This window comes from Trachemys scripta, chromosome 19, assembly GCF_013100865.1.
Source record: "Trachemys scripta elegans isolate TJP31775 chromosome 19, CAS_Tse_1.0, whole genome shotgun sequence".
Classification (NCBI taxonomy): Eukaryota; Metazoa; Chordata; order Testudines; family Emydidae; genus Trachemys; species Trachemys scripta.
The window spans coordinates 17,769,247-17,794,864 of NC_048316.1; the positions used below are offsets into that span (position 1 = coordinate 17,769,247).

Here is a 25,618-nt window from a genome sequence, read left to right on the forward strand (position 1 = left end):
CGGGCACCCGCTGCCTCCAGGGACACGCTCCACACACCCAGCTGGGCACCCACCATCTCCAGAGACACGCTCCACGCACCCAGCCGGGCACCCACCACCTCCAGGGACACGCTCCACACACCCAGCCGAGTACAAGGGGTGGGTGCTCAGTAAAGCCAGCCCGCTGCAGAACCAGGAGGGGTTCCTGGAACTCTCTGAACTGTGCGTGCTGCAGAGTGGGGGGGAGTGGAAAGCATCCCTGTTCACCTGCATGTCTGAGCAATGGCTTGGCCACAGGAAGTGACGTGGCCATGAGCAACCTACTTAGTTCTCCAATAACCCAGGGAGAGAACCTGTGTTTGTGGAATAAAATCCTGTTTGTCTGGGGCTGCCTCCGGGTGGTTTCTAGGACTTTACACCCTCCGCCACCAAGAGTTTATTTAAAAGATAGAAAATCGGCAGCATCCCAGCAGGACCTACCTCACAGCGATAGCAGCTTTCATGGAAGGTTCGCCCCATGCATTCTATCCTGTAGGCATCTTTCCCCTCCTGTGGGATGATGGGTGTCTCACAGACGCTGCAGATGGAGGCGTACTTCCTGATGAAACAAACGGCCAACCTCTTATGCCACCGCAGTTGCCACGCCCATTCGCTGTAGCAATTCGCAGCACAATTTAAAGCTAGATCCACGTTACTTTACGTGGCTTCTGTATTACTGCACGTGAAACGGAAGTGGCAGACGGACTGGAATGAGCTGGGTGCCAGGCCGAGCTATCCAGGAAATCACTTGTGGCCCTGTCTCTGCTCTCCTTGACGCTAGCTTTACACTGGTGGAACTCCGCTGACGACCACAGCGGCGTGAATGAGAGGAGAGTCAGCCCCGGTGTTTAGGGATACTGCAGTGTGAACTAGACGGGGGTGAATAATGGAGACATTGAACTAAAGGAGGAAACTGAGCAAAAAAATAAGTCTTGCACACAAGACACAAAGTGAAGGACGCTACCCTGAAAAGCATCCCTCCAGCCGAGGGCCGTTACTCACCCTGGTGGCATCGCAGGGCCCCGGTCAAATGCTACCACGGGGGTGAATGGAAGATTCTGATTGGGTGTCGCTCACCCCCACTTTGCCCAGGGGAGTAACGCCTCCCTGAGATGCAAAGTGGGGGAGAATCGAATCTATTGCACCTGCGGGCTTGGCATCCAACCCTGCTCCATTGGCTTCGGTAGCAGCATACTAAGGAGACACTCCTCAGGCAAAGAGCCCTGGGGATGAATTGGATGAGTAAAGGCTACTTGCTGGAGGGAAGGTTTGCAGGATCGGGCCCTTCAGGTTGTCTCACGTGCGCAAGACTTACCTTTTGAACAGAATCGGGCCCTCTAAGCTGCAGAGGAGGGTAGTTTAGGTGCAGAGGCGATTTCGCTCTAGCTTTCTACCCCTCCGACGTGCCACGTATAACGTATCGCACCTGTAGAAATCATCCACGCAGTGCACCTCGTTCTGGTCATTCACGGCGAAGCTCTCGTCCCCGATGCTCCGCCCACACACGGAGCACATGAAACACTCGGGATGGTACCCGTTCCCCAAGGCGCGGATGATGTGCTCCAGGATCAGACCCTGGCACTTGGCACATTTCTCCAGCGTGTCCTGCGGGAAGGAGAGAGGCAGATAAAGCGCAGAAACCAGAGGTGGATGGTACCATTCGCCCCTCGCTGCGCCCCCAATTCAGCCCTCACCTACGCAGTGAGGGAGGTTGGCCAGGCCAGAGAGCTGGGAGGAACCAGAGTTCAATGCTGTGCGTGGTCTCAGAGACCCTCCCGGCACACTGGCAGAGCCATTCACGCCTCCATGCTAGAAGCTGCCTGCTAAGCCCCGTGGCTCTATGGTCACCGTAGCCAATGGAAGACTGCAGCCTTTGCTGCTTCGCAAAGAACGACACGAATGGATGGGAAACGCTCCCAGGACACAAATGTCCTTCTGGCCTGTAACCATGAGAATCCCTGGCCTTCCTGTAGCACTTTTCAGCTAGGTATTTCCAAGCCCATTCCGAAACATTCATAAATTAAATGCATGTTGGCTCTGTTTTGCAGGGGGTTAAAGTTAAAGCCCAGACATGAAGATCTAGATTGCCAAAAGCGGCTTGGATCAAGGCTGGCTGATGACACGAACCTGGGGCCTGATTTTCAGAGCGCTGAAGCTGAAGACACCCAGTGCTACTGAAAACCAAAGCCGGGTGCCTCAAGGTGAGTTGCCAGAACTGGGGGCGCATGGAGCAAGAGGCCACTTTTGGAAACGCTGACCTACACAACTTGCGGTAGGTGACACGGAGCTGGGGATGGAACGTGGACTCCCAGTCTCCAGCTCTCAGCACCAGGCACGTTCCCTGCTTTAGATCTGCTTGGGACTGATCCTCAGGCTAACCTACCCCTCACTTCTCCTCCCGAAGATCCTGGGAGTTGAGACCACCCTGCACCCCACAGGATCAGGCCCTTGTTCTGTACAGACCCGTGTCTGAGCCAGTAGCGGTGGCATTACAAAGATGGGTCTTCCCAGAGTAGGGCACTTCTGTATCTGAGGAACCCTTGCAGGTTGGCTAGTCTTGCCGAACTCTGAACCCCTCCTACTTTCCCAGGGGCTCCCTCGGAAGCCGGATTTGACTCCTGAGAACAGAACGACATTGGCCTCTTGGGACGACCAGGAGCCCGTTGCGCTGACCTTGTAGCAAGAGTTGCACATTGGCCGGCCCTCTTTCTGGTAGTAGCGCTGCCCCGCTAGTTGGCTGTGGCATGTCCGGCACGTGAAGCAGTCCGCGTGGTACTGTCTGTTCATGGCTTCTATGGTCGGGGTCCGGGGGGCAATGGCCTTGTGGCAAAAGGCACAGACTGGAAGAAAGAATCAAGTCACTTTACTATGGCCAAGGACAGTAAATCACCCGGCATCTGCCAGCTGGTTAGATGCTGCAGAGAGCTCACCAGGGGAGGGGGCATGGTTACACCACGGGGATAAAGCCAGGCTGCAGGGCTGGTCTTGTATATTTTGTAGAGGGGGTGAGGATCACCTAAGAATGCACCAGTGTCTTCAATCCCCCACCTCCCCTTCTCCTCCAATCACAGGCCCCAGCACCAGGCAAGCTCCCCCGCCACCAGTCTCCCGCATTGTGAGGTTCCTGCTATCCCTCTTCCCATCCCCAGGCTCCCAATGCCCCGTTCCCCAACAGCCTTGCAGCCACTCCCAGCCCTGGTGCTGCTGATACCAGCGCTCGGTTCTGCCTGCTTGCTGGGCACAGACCGGACACACTGCCCCCTGCACAGGTTATGATTAACATTTGCATTTGAGTAGCACCCAAAGGCCAGAGTCGGGGCCCTGCTGTGCTGGGTGCGGTACAAACACAGCAGAAGGGATGGTGGGCCCTGCTCTGCAGGGCATTTTGCTGTGGGTGCCACATGGGTCTGTACTCCAGCCCTTACCCACCAGCTGTGCAACTCCATTTGATAGCCAAGCGTCTCTCCGGTTCGTTGAGGGTGCGTATCCCTGAGCTAACTAGACATTCTCAGCACGGCTGCCCATTCTCCCTGCAGCTTCCCATTCACACCGATGGCCAGGACTCTGCCTGAGAAACTCCTCTGCTTAAACGCTCTGTGTGTCCGGGGCCAGGAGAGCGCTGCTGGGAGCTAGCAAAACCCGATCCTTCCATTACTGCATGATCGGTCCTCGCTAACAACCAGGTGAATGCAGCCCCACTGAAGTCAGAACTGAGACCTGTAGGGACAGTTGGGATCTGGCAGACAGAGCATGAAGCTGGGGATCCTGGCAACCTGGCATTGACTCTGCCGCTGACTCACTGCGTGGGCTTGGTTAAGTCACTTATCACCATACCTCAGTTTCCCCATCTGCAAAATGGGGATAGTAAAGCACACGCAGCTTTGCAAAGCATCATGGGATCTATGGAGGTCAAGCGCTGTCAAAGAGCGAGATATTATTAATGGACTCTGGCAGTTACCTGTGGAAATGTCTCTTTCCAGGAGCCCATTCACATTCTGTTTCGGGGCCTGGCGCTCGTCCGCTTGCTCCAGACCGGTCGGCTGGATTTTATGCTGCCTCGGTTCTGCTGGGAACGTGGAGGAGGCCTGATGAAGAGGAAAAAGCCATTCTGAGCTGGGGCGGGCGGCTGGCTGAGGCTTTGCGAGGGCTCCGTTGTGCAAACCCAGCCGGTCGAAGGCTTGGCTAACGACTGCAGCGTTCTGGGCCTGTGACAGCCGGTGGGGGACGATGGGGTTTGAATCCTGCCGGCTCTGAAGGCTGTCAGACAGACACGCCAGCAAGGCACCGGGGACATAGCGAAGGGCTAGAAAATTCATCCCGTTTTAAATTAAAACCTCTGCCCGGAGAATAGCGACATTTACCTTTAGAATGACACTGCCCTTTGGCAAGAGCTTTGAGATCTGCTGATGACAGCGCTAGGTACGAACCAGGCGCTATTATTGCTATTAGCACATAGCAGCGCCATCACACAGTGCGAGACCATTCCTGCCCCCGAGAGCACAAAGTCTAAATAGCCAAGACAGACAAAGGGGAGGAGAACGCGAGGATCGTTACCCCCCATTTCCAGATGGAGACACTGAGGCACGGTGCGGGTATTTTGTTTTAAATGACTTGCCCACGATTGCCTAGGAAGTCCAGTTGTTGAACCCAGCTCTCCTGAGTCGCAGCCCTGCCCTCGCCACAAGACCATCCTTCCTCTCATCTCAAAAAGTCCCTGACTCCCAGTGGCCACAGATTTGCATTGACAGTAGAAATCACCACCATAAACAGACCTTCTCATCCTTGGGCAACCCCATTGATTTCACTGGAATTACACCAGGGAGGGAGGTGGCTGGAAACGTTCCTGTCTGGCTCTGTGTTTTATTTCTGCTGTTTATAACACGGCCGGCTCCTTTATGTTCTTGGAACCGCTGCGGAGATCTGCCAGCCCGGGCTTGTAGCTGCTTCTCGGAGTTTGTGCGCCGTGACATCGCTGCATCTCATCTGCACTTTCGGACGTGCCGGGATGAAACGCGATTGGGGCAGAGAATTGTACCGTGGAGCTGGACGAAACCTCGAGAGGTCAGCTGGGCCAGCCCCCTGGGCGAGGCAGGACTAAGTAAAATTAGCTCATCCCTGACAGGCACAGGCAGTACCGGGTTTACAGTGGCGCCAAGGCCCCAGGCCCACACTCAGAAGGGGCCCTGGCACCTGGACCGTGGCCCCGCCCCCTGCTCCACCCAGGCTCCGCCCTGAGGCCCCACCCCCACTCAGCCTCTTTCCCCCCCCCCCCCCCAAGGCCCTGCCCGGTCCTCTCCGCCCCCTCCCCCCCGTCGCTCCTCTCTGCCCCCTTCCCCCTGTGCGAGCGGTGGGCAGGGCCTTGGGGGGAAAAGGCCAAGTGGGGGCAGGGCCTCATGGCAGAGCAGGGCCATGGTCCAGGCGCCAGGGCCACAAAAGATTAATCTGACCCTGGGCATTAGTCTAGTTTATTCATAACAATCTCCAATGACGGGGACTCCACAGCCTCCCTAGGTCACCTGTCCCAGTGCTGAAGTCTCCTTAGAGTTCGAAAGGTTTCCGAATATCTAATCTAAATCTCCCTTCCTGCAGATTAAGCCCCCATCACTTCTTGTCCTACCCTTGGTGGAGGTGGAGAACAATTGATCCCCATCTTTCTAACAGCCCTTAACCTATTTGAAGACTGTTATCAGGTCCCCCCTCAGCCTTCTCGTCTCCAGACCAAACACACCAAGTGTTTTCAACCTCTCTTCATAGGTCAGGTTTTCCAAACCTCTGATCATTTCTGTTGCTCTCCTCTGGACTCTCCAATTTGTCCACAGCTTTCCTAAAATCCCGATACAACAATGCTCTGTGGGCTCAGGTGGTTACTGGTCACTGCACCAATAGAGGGGACCTGGCATGGAGGGACAGAGACAAGGCCCGTGCCAAGAGCAGAAGGCGCAGGGAGAGCAGGAGAGAGAGACAAGCTTGGCTCGGGCAAGTCCATAGGGCTCGAGAATGCAGCATGCAAACAGCAAACCAGGCAGCGGCCTAGCTGGCAATCGGGGTGTACGAGCAGCAGCTGATCCACCGTGAGATGGGAATCCAGGGAGCTTGGGATGGCGGAAGCAGGACGTTCACTGGCTGGAGCGAAGGAGCCAGCTGCTCTCTGCCTCAGCTGCCCTGGAGAGGGGCAGGGGATTGCTTGGCTCCTCCATACAAAGAGAGATGGCAGAGAGCCGTCGATGACAGAATCAGACTAAACATCCGCATCCTTCAGGCGCTGTTATTTTTGGTCAACTTCACTGCCCAAGACGGGGAGGGAAGGGGGGAAGGACATGAATATGCAGCTGACTGGACCCGTCGGGGGGAATATGCTCAGGTCTTCCGAGCCAGGGAGTTTAATGGGCAGCACAAGAGAGATGGTTGCTATTACCCCGCGGGCGAAGGCTGGGTTTGCCAGCTCAGTGCAGCTGCAAGGCAAATCTTGTGGGGTTTCTCAGGGGAATGAGTGGGTCCTTTCCGGTAAGATGTTAGGCTGGGAGGGATCTGGACAATATTTGTGCCTTGAATTTAGTGCTGATGAAAGCGAGGGACTGGATTAAGCCAAGAACAGCGCAGGTTGGAGCTGTGCCGACGTCCCTCAGTCCCAACCCAGGCCCCTACTGTTCCACCCACAGTTTTGCCGACGCCCACGGGTACCAACGGCAGCGCAAGCAGCTATGCCGGGCCTTGATCCCCGGCAATGCTGCACGCGCCTGGGGACGGTGCGTCCTCCCCAGACGCTATGAAGCGCTGACCCTTCAGCAGGAAAGACGCTCAGTACCAAAGGCTCTGGGCTCAGATGACTGGAGGCTCTGCCCTAGTGCAGAATTTGGGCTGATTTAGCTGAACGTGATCGAAATCCCAAAATAACAACAAGCAGAAGGTCGGCTTTCTGGCGCTTCTCCTCAGAGCGGCTCCAGGCTGCATTAAACCACAGGCTGGGCCAGCGTCAGGCCTCTGGCAGTGTGAAGAGAGGGGCCCAGGCTCTCTGGACCTCTGCAAAGCCTGCGGGTAACGCTTAAGGGCCTGATTCTCCACAGATCGCTCTGGTGCTGCACCGGCGTAACAAGGCCCTGCAGGCTTGTGTCTCTAGAGCCGCGAGGTTCAGATCTCGACTCTACCCCCCTGGACAGCAGACTCAGCACTAGGGTACGCAAGGAATTGTGACAGATTAGACAGAACAGCTGTTCAAACATACACAAGGGAGAAGGGGGAAATTCCTCCGAGTCTCCCAACCAATCAGCTTCTCTAGTGTAGTGACTCACACGGCCATTGTCATAAGCTCCTAGCAGCTCACAAGATTTGTGCATCTCACAGTCCTCAGCACATGTGTCCTCACAACACCTCGGTGTGGCAGGGCAGGACTATTATCCCCATTCTACAGATGGGGGACCTGGGGCCCAGAGAGGCTAAGTGACTTGCCCCAGGTCACACAAGAAGTCTGTGGCAGAGCAAGGCTTGTCCCCAGGTCTCCCAAGTGAGTGCCGTGACCACCAACCAGCCCTCCCTCAGGGTTCTCGATGCTGTTCTTTGGGCACCAGGGCTAAAAACATCCAGGCGAGCCATGACATGAAACCTCCTCCTCCCACCTTCCATCAATACCTGCTGGCTCACAGGTGAGCTCATGTGCAGCTTCTGCAGATCAGGGCAAAGCGTCTCCAACAACGGGGCGTTAAGTTCATTGGACAGAAGATACGGCGGAGGAGATGGCAGGGGGCTCTCTGGGTCCGAGCCTGTGGGAATGTCGGTCAGGACAGGACGAGGAAAGGAGGAGAAACCTGAAACAAGCAAGGCACAAGGCTGGAGTCTGGCATGAAGTAGGGTGTATGAGGAACTGACATGCTGAGCGAAGGGGACCTGAATCACACCAGGTTAATTTCGTGCTGGTGAACAGGGCCGGATTGGAGATTAAAATCCCTTACCTACCCCTGGGGCTGGCAGGCGTGTGTGTTTACAGAATGTGTGTGTCCCAGGCCTGCCCCTGCTCCTCTCCTAGCGGCCCTGCCCAATCTCCCCCTTCGGCCCGAGACACACGGATGCCTCCACTTCTGTGCAGCAGAGGGGAAAGCCGTGTTTGGAGCAGGGTGCCCCCACCCCGGATCCAGGCCTTGAGGCTGGTCAAGTTTCCCAGGATTCTTGGATGGTCCGAAAGTGTCTCACGTTGCAACAGTCTCCAGGTAGCAGTGATACCCAGGGTGCCCTGGGTGATGAAACCACTTCTAACCCAGAGCTGAAGGGCCCATTCTTGTCTTTGCTGATATGAAATTAACAAAGTTGATCATTACTACCGGAAAGTCCTGCTCTTGGAAAAGCACCCCCTCCCCCCGCCAAGGAGCATTAGTGGTGTTGGATAGTTGGCAGGAGAAAAGTAACGAATGCAGTTCCCCTGCGTAGAACATCTGTTCATCACAGCTTCTCTCCTGCTGCACATCAAAGCGAGGAGCCTACATCTAGAAAACATGGCCCGTCTGTTGGGATCAAGAGGAAACAAATGCTGATTAAAGCATAAACGAAATCACTCCAGGCAAGGGTGCAGCGTTACTGCAGCCCCAGGCCAGCTGTGTCTGGGTACCGGGTTTGCTGGTTACTTATTTGGATCAGCACCGCCAGGTGGGGGTTTGATCTGGCTCTTCGGTCAGGGTTTGGTTTTGCAAAGGCTGGGTGGGATCCCAGTCCCTTTGCCTCTCAGCTGAGATAAGTCCGTGCAGCTCCAGTGAAGGAATCGGAACTAGTCCCACTCCAGCTCTGGCTCTGGTGCCCCGAACGTTTCGCTGGGGCATCGAGGGGCTTTGGGGATTAGCTGATCTCTCCTCTGTGTCCGAAGCAGAATTAGCCCCAGCAGCACTGAACCTGCACCGTCAATACTGCAGCCGCGTCGTGCGTCTCCAGCACGTGCTCCTGGCAATGCACGGGCTGTGAGTGATCACGCCACCCTCAAAGAGGACGTACGCCAGGCCACTGCTGAGGACTAACGGAGGTGATCCTTCAACTCCAGCTGTGGCTGCCTGTGCTCCAGCTAACCGAGCTCTCCTTTAGATCATGTGGGAGAGTCCTGTGGGTCCAGGTTCTGGTCCCACTGCTCCACATGGCCTCTTTGTGGACAGGGCTTGAAAAACCTACTTCCCAAAGCCACGGGGAATTTTGGACAGGCGCTTGCAGGCTGCTGGGAGCTTTGCAGGAGAGAGAGGAGGCGGGAGCAGCCCCCGTACCTAGCTGGGAGGTGGAGTTGCTGGGCTGACTTTGTGGGTTAGTGACTGATGGGCATGTTTCTCAGCCTGTGTGCGGCAGGTGTGTCGTGTGTGCCCGTGGGTCATTTAACAAGCGTGCCCAGCTGGGCCCAGCCGGGAGGGGCGACGCATTCCCAGGGCACTCGGAACAGGAACTTCAGCAATACGTTTGCCCTGGGGAGACACGGGTGAATGAACCCAACTGGTTTCTGTGCTGGTGCCCACTGCGTTTTCACCTGGAGATACGAGGGGGAAGGGAGGGTGCTAAGCTGCGCTGGGCTTTGATAGTGCATCCCCACTCCCGTGCTGCATGGGGCCACGGCTTGTTTGGGGGAAACGAAGGCCCTGCCCCCAAAGACTCCACTATTTTATTCAAAGGAAAACGTCTCTCAAGCTTGGGAGCGGAGAGGGGTGTGTGTGTGTGTGTGGGGGGGCAAAGTCAAATTGTTAGCTTCCTTCTCAGCAAATGCCCTAATAAATCTCCTCTCCTGCTGTTTGTTTGACTTGCAACCAACTTGCAACCTGCCCACAAAGCAAACTGCCTTTACCATGCAGCAGGCAGCCGGGCTGGTTTGTCTTGGTGGCTGCAAACACTGCTGATAACCGATCAGTGATAAAAAGCAGATGGCAGCCGGGAAGATGGGAGCGCACGTCTCCAGCTGGGGGCAGAGTGGGGGGGGGAGACGGGCCGCGGACCCCAAACTCATGCATTTCAATGCTCAAGGAAATTCAACCCCCTTCCTCTCTGGAAGCCCCTGATCCTGGTCCCAGGGGAGTTTTGTGGCTGTGCAGAGTCTGTCTGCACGGCAGCTAGGAGCGGGCTTCCCAGTGCACTAAAAATAGCACCGCGGCTGCCGCAGCACAAGCAGAGGCTTGGGCGAGCCGCCCGAAGACGTACCCAGGGGCCGGGTGGGACCGTACTTTACTAGCACGTCACGTGCAAAGCCCCCCGAAGTCAATGGAAAGACCTGGGGCTCGGCCTCAGCGATCTGCACTGACACGCACCGAAGGGGAACGGTCTCGCCTCCATCTTCTGCTCCCTCTTCCAAGCAGGTGTCTTGCCCCTAGCCTGCCAGCCCAAACGGTGATTTGCCCCCTAGAACCCCTAGGAGCTAATTCACTTCCACGGCTGGGACTGCCAGCTGGCCAGCCTCCTCGCTCCTGCAGCCAGGCCTGGTCCTGTCGGGCTCGAAGCAAGGACCAGCAGCAGGGGGATGAGGGGTCATATTGGGAGCACAGGCCAGGGGAATAGATGCAGGCTCCGGCAGGAACCTGCCCCACACAAGAACACCCCCTGCCCTGCCTCCCAGCGGCGGCTCACACCTCCACCCCGGCATAGAGCCTTCAAGGCCCCCGGGCAGTAAACCACGGCCCAGGCACCGTCCTGCTGGGAATGAGGCCATTTCCCAAGACTCTGAACTAAATCTTCCCGAGTGCAGGGGTGTTTGGAATCCAGATCTGGATCCCAGCTGTGCAGCGGGAGCCTGTTTCTGGTCAATTACGACCCACTCTCCCTCTGATGCGCTTCACGGGCCCCGTGCAGTCTGTCCCCTGCATTCATCTTACCTCCGTTGGACAAGCCCGCCGCTCCAGACGAGGACCCGGCACTGCCCAGTGTCCTGCTGCTCTGCTTACCAGCCTGACGGCTGCTGTTGGACAGTTTCTTCGGTGGCAACCCTTGGGGCTGGTGGGTCCCATCAGATTTCGTAGCCTCCTTTGGGTGGTCTGAGCTCGGCTGACGCACCTCTGGCTTTACATCAGCCTTGATGACCGTGTCCCTCCTGGGAGGGGCCAGGGTAATGTATACGGAGGAAGCAATCCTCTTCTCCACCTTCCCAGACAGCATCTTCGAGCAGGGGCTCTGCAAGGAACAGAAGCAATGAAAACAAAGCCGGGAACGGCTCTCGCTACTTCTCCAGATGCTCTCTGGTCTCTCTCTTCCAGGGAAGCATTCCACACAGCCCAGCCTAACTCCCACACCACGTGAACCCAGAGCCGCCCCCAGACAAGCACCTCCCATGCAGAGTGTCTCCTGTTCCCACAACCTAAGGCGTGTGTGTGCAGGGGTAGCTGTTGGAGGCAATGCCCAGCTGCTCCTGAGGCAATAAAATTATTTCCTTTTTGGCCGGTGCACGCTCAGCGTTATTACGCTGCACACACCCTGGCGTTCAAAGTCTTCTTTCCTGGAAAGTCAGAAAAAAAAAACCCCCAACCAACCCGTGCAGAACGAGATCCAATAAACTGGCTTGTGACTCCAAGGGGCGTCTAGCCAAGTGTTTGAATAGCAAAGTGCTGCCCGGGCCCCGGAGTAGGGTCTCTCAACAAACAAGGTGCAAAGACCACATTCCTCACTGCCCCAGTCACCCTTCTCTAGAGACAGCTGTTATTCCTGAGAAGGAAGCTTGCTCATTAAAGCAGGGCAAAGGCCAGTTTCTGTTCTGCAGGTCCCCGTGCCTCAGTTTCCCCACCTGTAAAATGGAGATGATGACACTGATCTACTTCACAGGGCACCACAAGACTTAATTCATGTAAATCCCTTTGAGATACTCAGAGCGAAAGTGTTCGAGAGGTGGACAGACTATTATTATAATTGACGTTCATTTCTACAGCCCTGAAACTCAAAGGCCTCTGAATGCCTCATACACAGGCACCGAGGCCCCATGAGCTCATAAACAAGGGGAGTGGATGGCTCAGGGCATTTGTACTCGGTCCCAGTGTGGGGTGTTTTTGTACTGCAAAGTCACTAGTTCAAATCCAGCTGAGCTCAGTATTGATCCGAAATGAGTAACGTAAGCTAAGCACGTTGGACCCAAATGATACAGTGGGCTGACTGTTGAGAGTAAAAATTAAATATTGAGCAGCACCCTCATTCACTGTGCATTGTTCCTCCCGCTCTCTTTTACTCCAACGGGCTTGGATCAGGCCCTACATGAGTCAAGTGTCCTGTGGAAATAAGTAGATATTACTAGAAGCTGTAGCATGATGCATATGCACAAGGGGCAGAATTAAGGTTATGCGGGCAACCTTCACATTGGCATTTCTTGACTTATAAGTGCTTCACTTTGCAATCTTAATGTGCTTTTAATGTAGATTTATGTAAGGAATAATAACTACACTTAGCAGTTACATTGTGCTTTTCTTCTATAGAGCTTTAGAAAGAGGGCACGTTACAAAGGAGGGCAAATATCATTACCCCTGCTTTCCAGGTGGGGAAACTGAGGCACGGAGCAGGGAAGTGACTTGCCCAAGTTCACCCAGCAGGTCAGTGTCAGAGCAAGGAACAGAACCCAGGTCTCCTGAGCCATGCTGCCATCCCAAAAGAGACACAAGTTCTTAACCTTGCTCAGAAGGATGGTACTGAGGGTCCTGGCTCCCATTGACAAGGGGAGCGTTCTAAAGCAGTGGGGCCTTGGCACGAGCAGCCCATCCTTGGGATTATGCTGCCCTGAGAGCCAGCAGCTCCAATCCTGCCGATCTCAGTATCCGTGGTGAGAGGTGGGGCAGCAGATGGCTCTTCAATTAGACTAATCCGCATTGTTGTAAATTACCGTGAGACCCAGCATCACCCTCACTGGGCAGGGGCTGCAGAAGAAACTTACACGGTGAGCTGTTCAGCACAATCTTTGGGGATAAAGCCACCGCCATCGTCGGAAGCCGTTGGGCTAAATCCCCCTTGCAAGCTGCGCTGGAAATCGATCCCCATGCGTTAACGAGAGGATAAGCCATCGCATCTAATCAGGGGCAACTGAAACCAGAGAGGCTGTGTGATGGAGGGGGAGGCAGAGCCCTGACAGCATGGGGAGGCCTGCGCTTATGCAAACCGATATCTCGGCCAGGTTAATTCAGTGCACTGATACAGTAAGTGCACAGAAAGGGCGGGGGAATTTTCCTTTGATATCTCCAAAGGAAATTCAGCCCTTGGAAGATCAAACAGCGATGTGATGAAAGCTCCTTTGTTGACTGGGCTGATAGCTTGGTTACAAAGTAGGAGCTCTTTGACCCACACAAGCCTCCTCTCCTGGTGATCTTCAGGAGCACATGGGTGGCCACAAGCGCTGAGCGCTGGAACAGGGAGCTGGAGACTTTGCATCTCTGGAGCACCTGAGCAAAACGGGATTCACAAGAGGGAGGCAGCAGAGGCCAAGGGCTAAAAGCCAAGATGTCAAGAGAGCTGGACGCTCTTCCCAGCTCTGGACTCTCTGTGTGACCTTGGGCAAGTCCCTTCCCCCTGCCCCCACCCATCTATGCCTCAGTTTCCCCATCTGTAAAATGGGGGAATGATACTTACCCGTCTCATGGAGGGAGACCTGTGAGGCTCAATTCACTAGTGTTTTTTTGGATAGTGCTTTGAGATCCCCAGGGAAGAGCACTAGGGAAATGCAGGGTCTTGTAAGACCGCCTTGTACCTCTCATATGGCATTATTAACATAGCCCTGATCTACACTGGGGGGGGAGGGGGTGGTCGACCTAAGATACGCCGACTTCAGCTACGCGAATAGCGTAGCTGAAGTCGGCATATCTTAGGTCGACTTACCTGGCCGTGAGGACGGCGGCGAGTCGACCGCTGCTGCTCCCCCGTCGACTCCGCTTCCGCCTCTCGCGAGCTGGAGTTCCGGAGTCGACGGGGAGCGTGTTCGGGGATCGATTTATTCGCGTCTAGACGAGACGCGATAAATCGATCCCTGATAGATCGATCCCTACCGCCGATCCGGTGGGTAGTGAAGACCTGCCCACGGAGACGCAAGACAGAGAGTCAGTGACTTGCCAGGAGTCAAGGTGAATCCCCAGGTACCTGCTTCTGCTGGTTTTCCCTCTGTTTTGCATGGCTGGAGTGGCCGAAGACAGCCAGAGTCGGGGCCAGAACCTGGCCCACGTATTTCAAAAATACAGCCAGCCACCTTAGCCAGCCCGGACGGACATTCTGCTAACCACACGGAGCAGGAATTTGAAATACATTTTTAGTTTCTTACCAAGTTTTCCTTTCCTCTGACAAGTCGGCAAAATCCCTCTCCTGAAGCAGCTGCCTTCCCGGCATGCACTAGGAGCAGTGATGTGAGTAGCGGCTGTGGTCAGTCCAGAACAGCCTGTTGGGGAAAAGGCACAGCCAGTTATAATCAGTGCTGGGCAGGTGTGAACAGAAATCCCAGCCCTGACGCTTATGAACCATATAAACTGCCTCAGAAGAGATGGACCGAATGTTAAAGACACAGGTTTCCTCTAGAATCCCATTTCAAACTGGATGACATCACTCGGCGTAAACCATCGTAGCTGGGACATGCAGAACTAAAGGGACATTCCGTTCTGTATAAAGAGACTTATAATAGTTTCAGGATTTATTTATTTATTTCAGTAAAAAGGGGAGTGGTGGGACTTGTAGATGACTTACGGAAATAGTTTTTAATTGGAATTTTTGCCTTGATTATGGAAAAAGAAAAAGAAAGCCCGGAACAGTTTTGTTCTGGAGGATCTGTTGGACATCTCAAAGGCTGGACTTTAATTCGAGGAGTAGAGGGATCACATCTTTAACCACGGCTTCCTTTCTCCAAAGTGCTAATTGGTCATATACATGAAACAGACGTTAGTGAAAACAGAGTGTGTTTTCAAGGGTCTGATGAAAAGTCCTCTCTTCTCAAGAGCTCAGCTTTCGCTTTCTTCGCGCTTATAATGTCCTCATTTCACTCCTACTCCAGGAGGGTGACCAGACAGCAAGTGGGAACAATCGGGACAGGGGGTGCGGGGTAGTAGGTGCCTATATATAAAAAAAGCCCCAAATATCAGGACTGTCCAGGGTCCCCTTTCACTCTATGCATCCGAAGAAGTGAGGTTTTTACTCACGAAAGCTTATGCCCAAATAAATCTGTTAGTCTTTAAGGTGCCACCAGACTCCTTGTTGTTTTTGTAGATACAGACTAACACGGCTACCCCCTGATACTTGACACCAGGGTCCCCCTGTACTCCAGCCACCATGGAGACTTCTAGGCTAAAAACATGAATAGACTTTCTAATGTTAAACTCAAATGGGGGTGCTGGGAGCTAAATAAAACCCTGTCGGGGTTTCCTCATCCCCTGTAAGGAAGCAGAGGATAAGCACAAACCCTTTGCAGGTCACATTCGAATGTAAACCTTCCCCATTAGAACCAGGACCCAAAACAACTGGAGCTGAGAAGGAGAAAGGGCAGCCCAGGAGAGATGGACACGCTAATCTCACTTGTAATATGATGCCCCTCAATGGATCAACAGCAGGAGGACTCTTGGAGCCAAGGCCGCAGCAGGCTCGTTAATCTGTAGGAGGCCCAGCCCTCACCAGAGGCGGACGGGGTGCTCCACTCGGCGGGCACGGCTCACTCACGGCTCCAAGCACAGCCAAGCGCAGAAGAGCAGCCCACCAGCGTCCCGGACGGAAAGTAAACTGGGAAGTGTTGGTTCCATGGTGTGGCGCTCAGGGCGGGACACTGGGGGCTGATTGTAGTCTGAGCCATCTCAGGCGTTGTCAAGTTGTTTCAAAGCTTTGACTGTTTATCTGGATCATGTCCCTTTAAGGCAGAATCTCCCCCCCCTCTTCACCATGCCAGGGGAACCTCTGAGCAGCTGGTGACTATACAAACCATACGTGCTGCGGAGCCACGCGTGTGCAAGCCGTGTGTCACAGCAGGCCACGGCAGGAGGTCCCTAGCTCTGCACTCGACTCCTTTCATGGGCTTTAAACAAGCCCTTTGTCCATCAGTGTATTATATGTTAATATCACCTTCTCATGTTTCCTTTCCTTTATTTTCACTCAAAAGAAAAAAAACCCAAGACAACATAATCCCCCGGCCCCTTTCCTGCGCGTACTGAAGAGCTGTTGAGATGGGGCCCGGTTTGGAAGATTTATTTCCGTAAGCAGGATGAACTGGAATCAGGAGGGGCGGATTGGGACCACAGAGCCGACCAGCCCTTTCTGGAGGAACTAGGACACTGATCCTGCAATTCCTTACGCCCCGAGTAACTGAACCCGCGCATTAATTGGTGGCTGCGGGATCAAGGGGTGATGAAACGGAGAATGATATGGACTTTCTTGGCATCTTGCACAGGAGAATTTCACATCCTTTCACAAACAGTAATTACACCTCTACCCCGATATAATGCGAATTCTGATATAACGCGGTAAAGCAGTGCTCGGGGTGGGGGGAGTTGTGGATTCCGGTGGATCAAAGCATGTTCGATATAACGCAGTTTCAGCTATAACACGGTAAGATTTTTTTGGCTCCCGAGGACAGTGTTCTATCGGGGTAGAGGTGTAATTAGGCCTCCCTCCCGCCCAACTCGGTGAAGTCAGAATGTATTTTTTACCTTTGACAAATGGGGAAATTGAGGCCCAGAGAGGGGGATGCGACTTGGGCAAGATCAGCAGCAAGGCTGGGAGTGAAACTCATGAAGTCTCACTGCCAGGCCCCTGCTCTAACCGCTAGACCACACACCCTCCCTGGGTAAAAAGGCACAGGGCAGTTGTGGAGCTGTCCACCTGAACTCCCAGCCCCTGCCAGGAGAGCTGTGAGGAGCAGACTGTGGGGGTTGGGGGTGGCCTGGGACCAGGCCCACAGAAGAGGAAACTGCCCCATTGAGCTGCCTTAACAGGAAAGATCCAGAACCCTTGGTGCTGCCCTTAGCATCCCCTGCCCACCTCTAGCAGCGTCTATCCATGCACCTCACAGCCCGTGGACGCATGCCCCCGGGAGAGAGGCAAACAGCGCCACCCGGATTTTACAGAGGGGGACACTGGCAGAGAGAGGAAGCCGCTTGCCTGCGATCCCACAGGGGGACTGGTGGACAAGCCTCCTTAAAACATTCCCAATAAGCCCAGGGCTGTTCCCAGGCCAGGAAGTCGTTTTCCAGGTAGAGAGAACAGGGCAGAAACCTCCCCGCTCCGCACTTACGACCCCCCTGCGGCTGTGGTGGGAAAGATGAAAGGCTCAGGGTCTGTACAGCCTTCCGGCCCAGAGGCCCAGGGTTGGGGATTAGTGGAACTGCAGGCTGTTAGCTCCCTTACCCAGCCGCCTGGGGGGCCCTGGATAAAACCTGCAGCTTGGCTCTGGCTCACGCCCCATTCAGGGAAGAAGCCAAGCCCACGCGCATACACTGGCATCCATCCTGGCCACCTCTCCATGGATTCTCTGGTTCACACGTGTGGAGCCACCATCAGACGGTGAAGACCTTCAGTCAGTACCCACCCGGGCTGGACTTAAACCAGTGACCTAGAGGTGCACTGATCCAAGGAGCACATCCCCTGAACACCGGACCCCACACTTGCTGGCCTGGGAACAGTTAAAGTGTGTCACAGACGCTCCACTTCACAGCTACATGCGGTAAAATTAATCAGCATTTTGTTCTGATGCTGTTTAGCCTTTAGCCGCAGGGGGACGGATGGCAGGGAGGGAGGGTGGTTCGGACTCACGGGATTCTCTTTGATCAGACATCTCTGCTAGTCTGTAGCAAGTCCCACCTTGGGATCAAGAATTAATAAAAAGATGGGGAAAGGTCTGTCTGGCCTTTCTCAAGCAGCATCATAGAGAGGACAGGTTGATGTATCCCCTTCAGCCCAAAGCGTGTTACAGTTACTGAATTAGATAGCCATTTGATAGGATAAGCGAGGGGCCGAAGAGACAGTGTCCAGACCCTTGCTAGCACTGGATTCCAGTTCAGGGCCTGAGGCCCAATCAAGGCTAGGGGTCAAGTTCATGTTCAGTGGCACAGACCTTCTCAGCAGCTGATGCAACTAACAGCCTAAAATGGCTGAATGGCTGAAATCCTTCCCAGACGCATTGCAGTCACAGAACTAGAAAAGGGGTCTCTGGATCCAACCTGGACACCCAGATGAGAAGAGTGGATTTGCCTCCAAACACACACATTGAAATTTCAATGGGATATGGATGCAAGGTTCCAGGTTTGGTTCATCGCTAGTTTTAGAGGCCTGAATTTTCAAGGGTCCCTTCGAGTTTGGTCACCCAACTTCAGACACTCCTGACCCAACTTCCAGAGCGCGTGAGGACCAACAGCCGAGTCATTGGGAGCTGCGGATGGTGAACACCTCTGAAAGTAAGGACCTAGGTGTCTCATGCTGGGCACCCCAGATCTGAGGCCCCTTTATACTGCTTGACTGCAGTAAAGGGGCCTCAAACTGGACCTAAGTTATGCTCCTACTTAAAGGCTGCTTGCAAAGGGGGTGCTGTGGAATGATTACCAGCCTCCCCGAATTTAGTAAATGATCCAGAGATGACAAAGGCTTTTTCAGATTTGTTTGAAGATATCCACAACGCACATGCACGCACACACACACACACATCATGTGTGTTTTTATACACAACATAATCCAGGGATTTTAATGCCCCTGTTTAAAAGCAAGGAAGCAAACGTGCCCACTGCACTCCTGCCCCTTTGAAACCAACACATCATCTCTTCTATTCCCTGCAATCGGAACGGGTGGGAAGGGAATTCAGGCCAGTTTGTTTTTATTCACATGCCACAGGAATTTCTCTCGGGGGAAATGATTAAATTGAGTTTCTTAAGAAGGATACACACACATTTCCTTCAACGCTAGGGAAGAGATTCTCTGCTTGGCAGATGTTGACAGCTGTGCAGACGCATGGATGCTGCCAGGGACTTTGATCCTAGCACAGCAAGCCAAGCTTTTCTTCGGGGTCAGCTGGAGCTCTGTCAAATGGGTGAGCGCGACACTCAGAATACATCTACGCTGCATCGTGAGCCTGGGCGCTGACTCAGGTTTGAGGCCAGACCCTGGGGAGATGATGTTTCACCTCATGACCGTTCTGCTATCTCCCATCTGACTAGCCCGCGCACAGGACTGGGAGACGGGAACTGAGTTCTAATCCCAGTTGTGTCGCTGCAGCTTTGGGTCAACCACTTTGCCAACATTTTCTAGGGTAGCCACTGATTCCTGGTGTCCAACAGGAGACACCTGGGGGCGGGTTTTTCAGAGGCACACAGCTGGAGTGCTGGGTGCTCACCAGCCCTAAGGAGCCTCAAGTCAGGCACCCCCACAGTGAAGCACCAAGAGTCATTGGATCGGTTTAAAGCTGGGGCCTTCACCTTCGTGTGGGCCCCACCCTGGCTGCCCACAGCACCGCTGAAAGCAACGAGAACTGATGGTAGGGTTAGCTGGAAAATAAACAACAACCACCCAGCTTACAAAATGTGCTGAGGTTTCCAAACTTGTTTTTGTTTTGCTTGGGAACGAAAATGAGAACGTCCAAGTTTTGGGTCACAAAAACAAGAGCAAGACACCCCAGAATAGCCAACTGCTCCATGTTTAGGGCCCTCATCTGGGATATAGCAAACCCATGTGCAAGCCCCTGCTCTGCCTCCCCCCGGGGTCTCACTGAGTGCATCCGAAATGCATGGTGTGCTGCTTAATACGCCCATCACCCCCCGCGGGAGGGATCCCCCCCATTTACTAAGAGGAGGGCTGAGACACAGAGGGTCTGTCTACACAGCAACTAGACACCCATGGCTGGCCCGTGCTGGCCAACTCGGGCTCGCAGGGCTGTTCCATTGCTGTGTAAACATCTGGGCTCAGCCTGGAGCAGGGTCCTAGGGTCCTTTTTGGCTGGGCCGCCCCCCAGGAATCACCTTCCCCTCAGCTGCAGGAAAGCGAGCCAGCCCCGCGAGATGGGGAACTAGCATGGGACGCAGGGCCTGCACCGCTCCCGCTCCATAGCACCATCTGGCTGTGTGGACAGAGCTTCAAACCAATCTCTAGCTATTGGAGACCAGGATGAGACTAAGTGAGGGGCGGATTATCCCACCTCGGCTGCTGGCCACTGTTGGAAGCAGCACCCTGGGCTAGATGGACCTTGGTTCTGATCCAGTCTGACAACAACCATGTTCCTGTAACCGCACCCAGGCTTCCAGCTCAAGAAAAGAGGCACAGGCCCACATCTCCCCTCTTCCTGGCCGCTGGGTTTCATTTAGGCTCTTACCAGACCTGACCAACCTCGGGCTCCACTGTCGGAGGTCTCAGGCCGGCTGCTTGGGAGAGACAAGCAGTGAACCCCCGGAAATTCCTTCTATCTTTTGTAAATTTTCAGTTTTGGGGGGAGAATTTCAGGTTATTTCATGTTACCCATGAAATATGTGGTTTTATTTCTTTTTAGTACATTTATGTTAAAAAAAATACCTCAAATGAGAGAATAGAAATCCCGACACCCTGCCCTGCTCTCCTCAATCTGCCCCACATCCAGCCCTGCTCCCTGCCCCCAGGGTTCCCCAGGAGGGAGTTAAGTATCAGGGGGTAGCCGTGTTAGTCTGTATCTACAAAAACAACAAGGAGTCTGGTGGCACCTTAAAGACTAACAGATTTATTTGGGCATAAGCTTTCGTGAGTTAAAACCTCACTTCTTCGGATGAGTTGTCATTGCAGCCTGGAGGGGGCAGGAGTGCATGGACCGGGCACCCCTATCCCAGCGGTGGTGGCACAGGCTCCCCCGGCCCCCATCCAGCTCACTACAGGCCAGGCTGCAGGGGGCTCATTTCCAACCGCCAGCCCTTGGGTGCCGATGCCACTAGCAGGGACCAGCCGATCCACAGCCAGCTCCATGCACCTCTGTCCCCCCCGACAAGAACAGCCTGGAAAGGGTGCCCCGGCGTTGTGACCCCAGGCACTAGGTCACAACGCCACTCACTCAAATTGGGCCAAATCTGAGTGAGTGGCGTTGCAACCGGGCTCGTGAGGCCGCACTGCTCGTCGGCAGGAGCGGAGGTGCACAGAGCCGGCTGCGGAGGGATGATGGAAATTGTGGCAACTCTGAAAAGGGATTTTTTTCATGGTATTCAGGGATCTAACTAGGAGCTGCAACTAAGCCTGGCCACTGGCACTCCCAAGGCTGAGCGCTCCCAGCTCTCAGGCAAGGTCAGCTGGTTACAGAATTCCTAACTGCCCTCCACCCACCAAGCAAACCTAGCTGTTTAACCCTTGCTGGCCAGGGTAAGAGGCTGTGGTAGAGGCAGGGGTTTCTTCCCCAGGGCTACCTGGGGGAGTGGAGGGGGGAAAGGCTGTCAGGCCGCAAGCTTTCCTGTCCGAGCCCCTAAAAGCCACTATGCTCCGTCACAGGGTGAGCCCAGAAACCACAGCGGGGGCATCAGATGCAGGAAGCGCTGGTGGTGCCGCTGGTCCTTCTGGTGGTCTAGCAGGTTCCTGCTTGACATAACCCTTTTGGTGCGTCCACACCTAGTGTGCTTTGCAACCAGGGCTGAACCAGTGCATTCTGGGAGTCCTGAAGCACCTATCCCATAGGGCCTAGTCCTAGGATGGCCACTCACGCAATCCCACATTCCGGTGCCTGCCTGCCCCAACCACCATTTGCAGCATCTTTATGTCATAACAGCTCTGCACACCAATCCGTTCTAGCACCGAGGACACGGGCCGGAGCGCTGGATTGTACAGCTCTTTTTAACCTTGTTTGGCTCCTCCCTTACCGACTGGCCAAGCCATGCTGGAAATCACTTCATCTGGAACCATGTTTATACGGGGCCCAGCCCAGCCCCCAGGGGCCAAAACTGCATCTGGCATTTATTCTCAAAGGAAACCGAGAGAGGAATGGAACAAAACACTCGGGCCTCCGCAGACTTTTCTGCTTTGCCTTTCAGGAATAAACAAGGCACAAGAAAAGTGGAGTCTCCTGCCACTGATGATTTTGCCTGACTGTGGTCGGCTGCTCCAATAATACTGGAATAGCCCCTGCAGCTAGAGCAGAAAGAGGCATGTACTCCTCCCCACTGGTACCGGGGATAAATACTTGTGCTCAGCCTCAGAGGGGAGTCAGTCAATACAACTCGACATTCTAGGCTGTGGCAGGGCCCGTGTGCTTGTGATCCCTAGCGTTAAAAACCAACCGTTGCCCCCTTCCACCCACAGTCCGTCTGCCCATGTTCTCATACTGGCACCCATCACCATTGCATCAGGGCGCCTAAGTGTCTGTGTATGGCTGGAAACAGACCTCCCCGCCCCCAGAATACTTATCCTGAATCCCTCCCCTCCAACCCCCATGCAACGTGCCCTGCTGCTGGAATACCAGCACTTCACAGGGGACAAACCACGTGCACAGGAGAGGTGCGGGGGGCCCTCCCACAGTTTATCACACAAACCCCCAATAACTTGGGAAGGATGGCCCAGCGGCTTGGGTAATAGCCTGGGACTTGAGAGACCCGTGTTCAATTCCTCGCTCTGCTACAGACTGCCTGGGTGACCTTGGGCAAGCCAGTGGGAGTTAAGCATCTAAGTCCCTTGGTGGATCTGTGCCTCAGTTTCCCCTTTGTACAAAAGGGATAACAGTCCAGCCTGGCCTTGCAGGGATGTGTGAGGCTAAATCCTCTAGCGAGGGGGAGGTGCTCAGATACCAAGGCGATGGTACCAGATATGTATCTTATCTAGAGATTAGTTACACAGTGGTTGTGTGTTAAAGCCTCCAGTGACTAAGCACCTGATTAAGGTGGGGAAAGAAGGGTGAGGCTCTTACCTACCCGAGAGTCAGTGAAAGCAAACTAAGGTTACTGAAGACTATCTCATGGCCAGCCTCCACCTAACTACTTAAACCCTAGCCTTGGTGGCCATCAGATTTCTCCCTAACAAGCCAAGTTGCCCCTTGGCTACTGAAGGGCTAGGCTGGCTGGGCACCGAGGGACTAATATGAACCATTGCTGGTTACATTCCTCATTGCAGAGCTCACGGCTTCCTCATGTCCACACAGCAACGTCCCCTCCTTCCTGGGGGAATCAGATACCAGCCAGGCAGGCGATCAGAAGGTTATCAGCCCCCTTAAAGGATGGAGGGAGGGAGCCTGCAGAACGCAGCCTATTAGCTCACTGCAGGTGCTGTTTGGATGGGGTCTAATGCAGTGGTTGGACGTGTTATAGGTCTCCAACCCAACAGGGACTCCCGATCAACAACAGAGGGGTGTCTTAGGAGGCTGCGCTGGCTCTGCTGGGGTCCTCCTAGCCTTGGAAGGAAGCCTGTCTCCTGTCGTGCCCCAGGAGCAGTTATTAACAGCACAGCGGGCACGTTCAGCCTGCCCAGGGATCAGATCCTGGCATTGACAGCCATGCTCAGATGCACGGGAGCCCGGGGAGCGAACGCCTGCGTCCGGCGCACGCTTCACGACGTTCGCAGCAGCATGTCTAGAGCGTAGAGCAGGGGACTGGGAGTCGGGACTCCCCGGTTCTATGCCCGCCTCTGACGCTAACTCACCATGTCCCCTTGGGAAAGGGATTAGACAGCTCTTCCCGTCGGTTTCCCCAGCTGCCAAATGGGGCTAGATCAGGGTTTCTCAAACTGGGGTTGGGACCCCTCTGGGGACTGGGAGGTTATTACATGGCGGGTCGCGAGCTGCCAGCCTCCACCCCAAACCCCGCTTTGCCTCCAGCATTTATAATGGTGTTAAATACATAACAAATGTTTTAATTGATAAGGGGGGGGGGGCGCACTCAGAGGCTTGCTGTGTGAAAGGGGTCACCAGGACAAAAGTTTGCAAATCACTGAGCTCGGGCCTCCCTTCCAGGGCGCTGCGAGGCGAGGCTCATTTGCAAAGCACACTGAGGCCTTTGGGCGAGAGGCTGGTACAGGGCTCTTGGTGAGGAAACTGCCCAGTAAAGCTGAGATCTCCCCCACAGCCCGAGCTGTGCAGGGGGGTGGGTGGGGGTGTTAGGCCCAAAAACCGAAAAACATGTTTATCTCGGCTTCTGCTTGTTATCCCAGTAAACATGCTTATCTCAGTTCTCACTGTCGTTTCCCATGCATGAAGCTGCACGTATACAGGATGTATAGAAGATATATGGAAAAGGGGAGGGGGTTGGACGGACCCTGGGAAAGGAATGTGAAGGACGGGAAGCTAAACAGATGTATCCTGATTACTACTAGAACTGAATTTAAACAATGCATAGGTTAGCAAAATTTAAACACGCTAAGTTGTTTATCTCTCTGTATAAAAGAAGCCCAGTTGTGCTTGTAAGGTGTGTTCCTCCCTCTGGCATGAGTCGAGGGGGACACCCGCTCAGCTGACTGATCAATAAAGAACTTGAAGCCGTCTTCTAGACTCCCGTGCCTCCTTGGGGTAATTGGGCAGCTCCAGGGGGAAACGAGCCCATTTGGCTAACAGGGGGGACATCTGAGCCCCCCCAGACACAGCATCTAGCTAATCTAACAGCACATGTAAAGCCGCTGCCCCATATCCCCGCACTGCCAAGGCACTATATGGGGATTAGAGTGACCCCAAAATATCGCCTCCCGCTGGGTGAGAACAGAGACAGGGCCCCCCTGTGCCACACAGCCAACCCCCACCCCCACCCCCAGTCCCGGGGCGCTGGGACAGGAGCCTGTCCAGTCACTCCAGCAAGATCCCCTGGCTGGGGCAATGAGCAGATCTGAAAAACAAAGGGTTAGACAAACGGGTCCTACAATAAACACAGCCCTGGGGCGGGGGGGGGTCCTACCCAGCCCCCACCGCTAACCGCCCCCCCAACTCCCGGCCCCTTTCCTAGAGTCTAGACGGGAGCGCTGGGCCCCCCGGGCTGCCCCGCTCCGATCAGCCCCACCCCGTGGCCTCTCCATCTGCCCCCGCCCCAGCCCGGCTCCCATTGTCCCCCTCACCTGGCCCACCGGCGGGCGGCTGCCCGGGGTCCCTCCTGGCTGCGCGGCGGCGTGCGCCGGTCCGGGTCCCAGCCCCTGCGCGGCGCACGGCTGCCCGCGGCCCCTGGCGCTCCTGCCCGGCCGCGCCTCCCGCGGGGGGCCGGGGAGCCAAGGCAGAGCCGCCCCACTGACATCATCGCCCCTTCCTCCCCCCCGCAGCCTGCCTCGCACGCCGCCCGCAGCCGCCGCTTTACCATAAAAGGGGAATTGCGCGGCCCCCGCAGGAAACCAGCCGGCCCGTCCGTCACCTGCCCACCCGCGGCGCGTCCCCCCGCGCCCCACGGCCCCTGCACCGCCACCCCGCGGGCTCCTTCCCTCCCTCCGCTCCTCAGACTCCCTCGCCACCTGGTTCCTTTGTTTCGCTCTTTGGATCCGTTTCATTTTAAATCCCTGAGGTTTGGGGGCTTCGAGGCTGGGCTGGACAGGGACTGGCCAAGAAAAGGCTCCATGCCAGCACCAAGGGCTATTCATTGGGGCAGAGCTGGGGGGAAGGGAGAGGGGCACAAATCCCCCCCCCCACCCCGGAGATCTAAGGACAGATCTACATGAGAAAGTTGCACAAAGGTGTGATTTTAAACCACCTCAGTTAAGTTAGTGCCAGAGGCTCCCTGGACAGGTATGTCAGTTTTCAGCAGGCGGATGTCAGTTTCTCTTCTAAGTCAATTCTTGATTGATT

The 25,618-nt window shown here is 54.9% G+C and overlaps 1 protein-coding gene across 1 annotated transcript; it reads right to left on the minus strand.

Moving 5' to 3' along the window:
- Nucleotides 1–369: 369 nt before the first annotated feature.
- On the minus strand, nt 370–25,039 carry FBLIM1 (filamin binding LIM protein 1). The gene is made up of 8 exons (XM_034753537.1): nt 24,904–25,039; nt 14,240–14,353; nt 10,836–11,130; nt 7,645–7,820; nt 3,977–4,103; nt 2,692–2,858; nt 1,445–1,623; nt 370–577 (listed from the first exon to the last, which is right to left on the minus strand). The coding sequence occupies exons 3-8, from the start codon at nt 11,113–11,115 to the stop codon at nt 385–387; spliced, it is 1,122 nt and encodes a 373-aa protein (XP_034609428.1). The 5' UTR covers nt 11,116–11,130; nt 14,240–14,353; nt 24,904–25,039; the 3' UTR covers nt 370–384.
- Between the last annotated feature and the right edge of the window lie 579 nt (nt 25,040–25,618).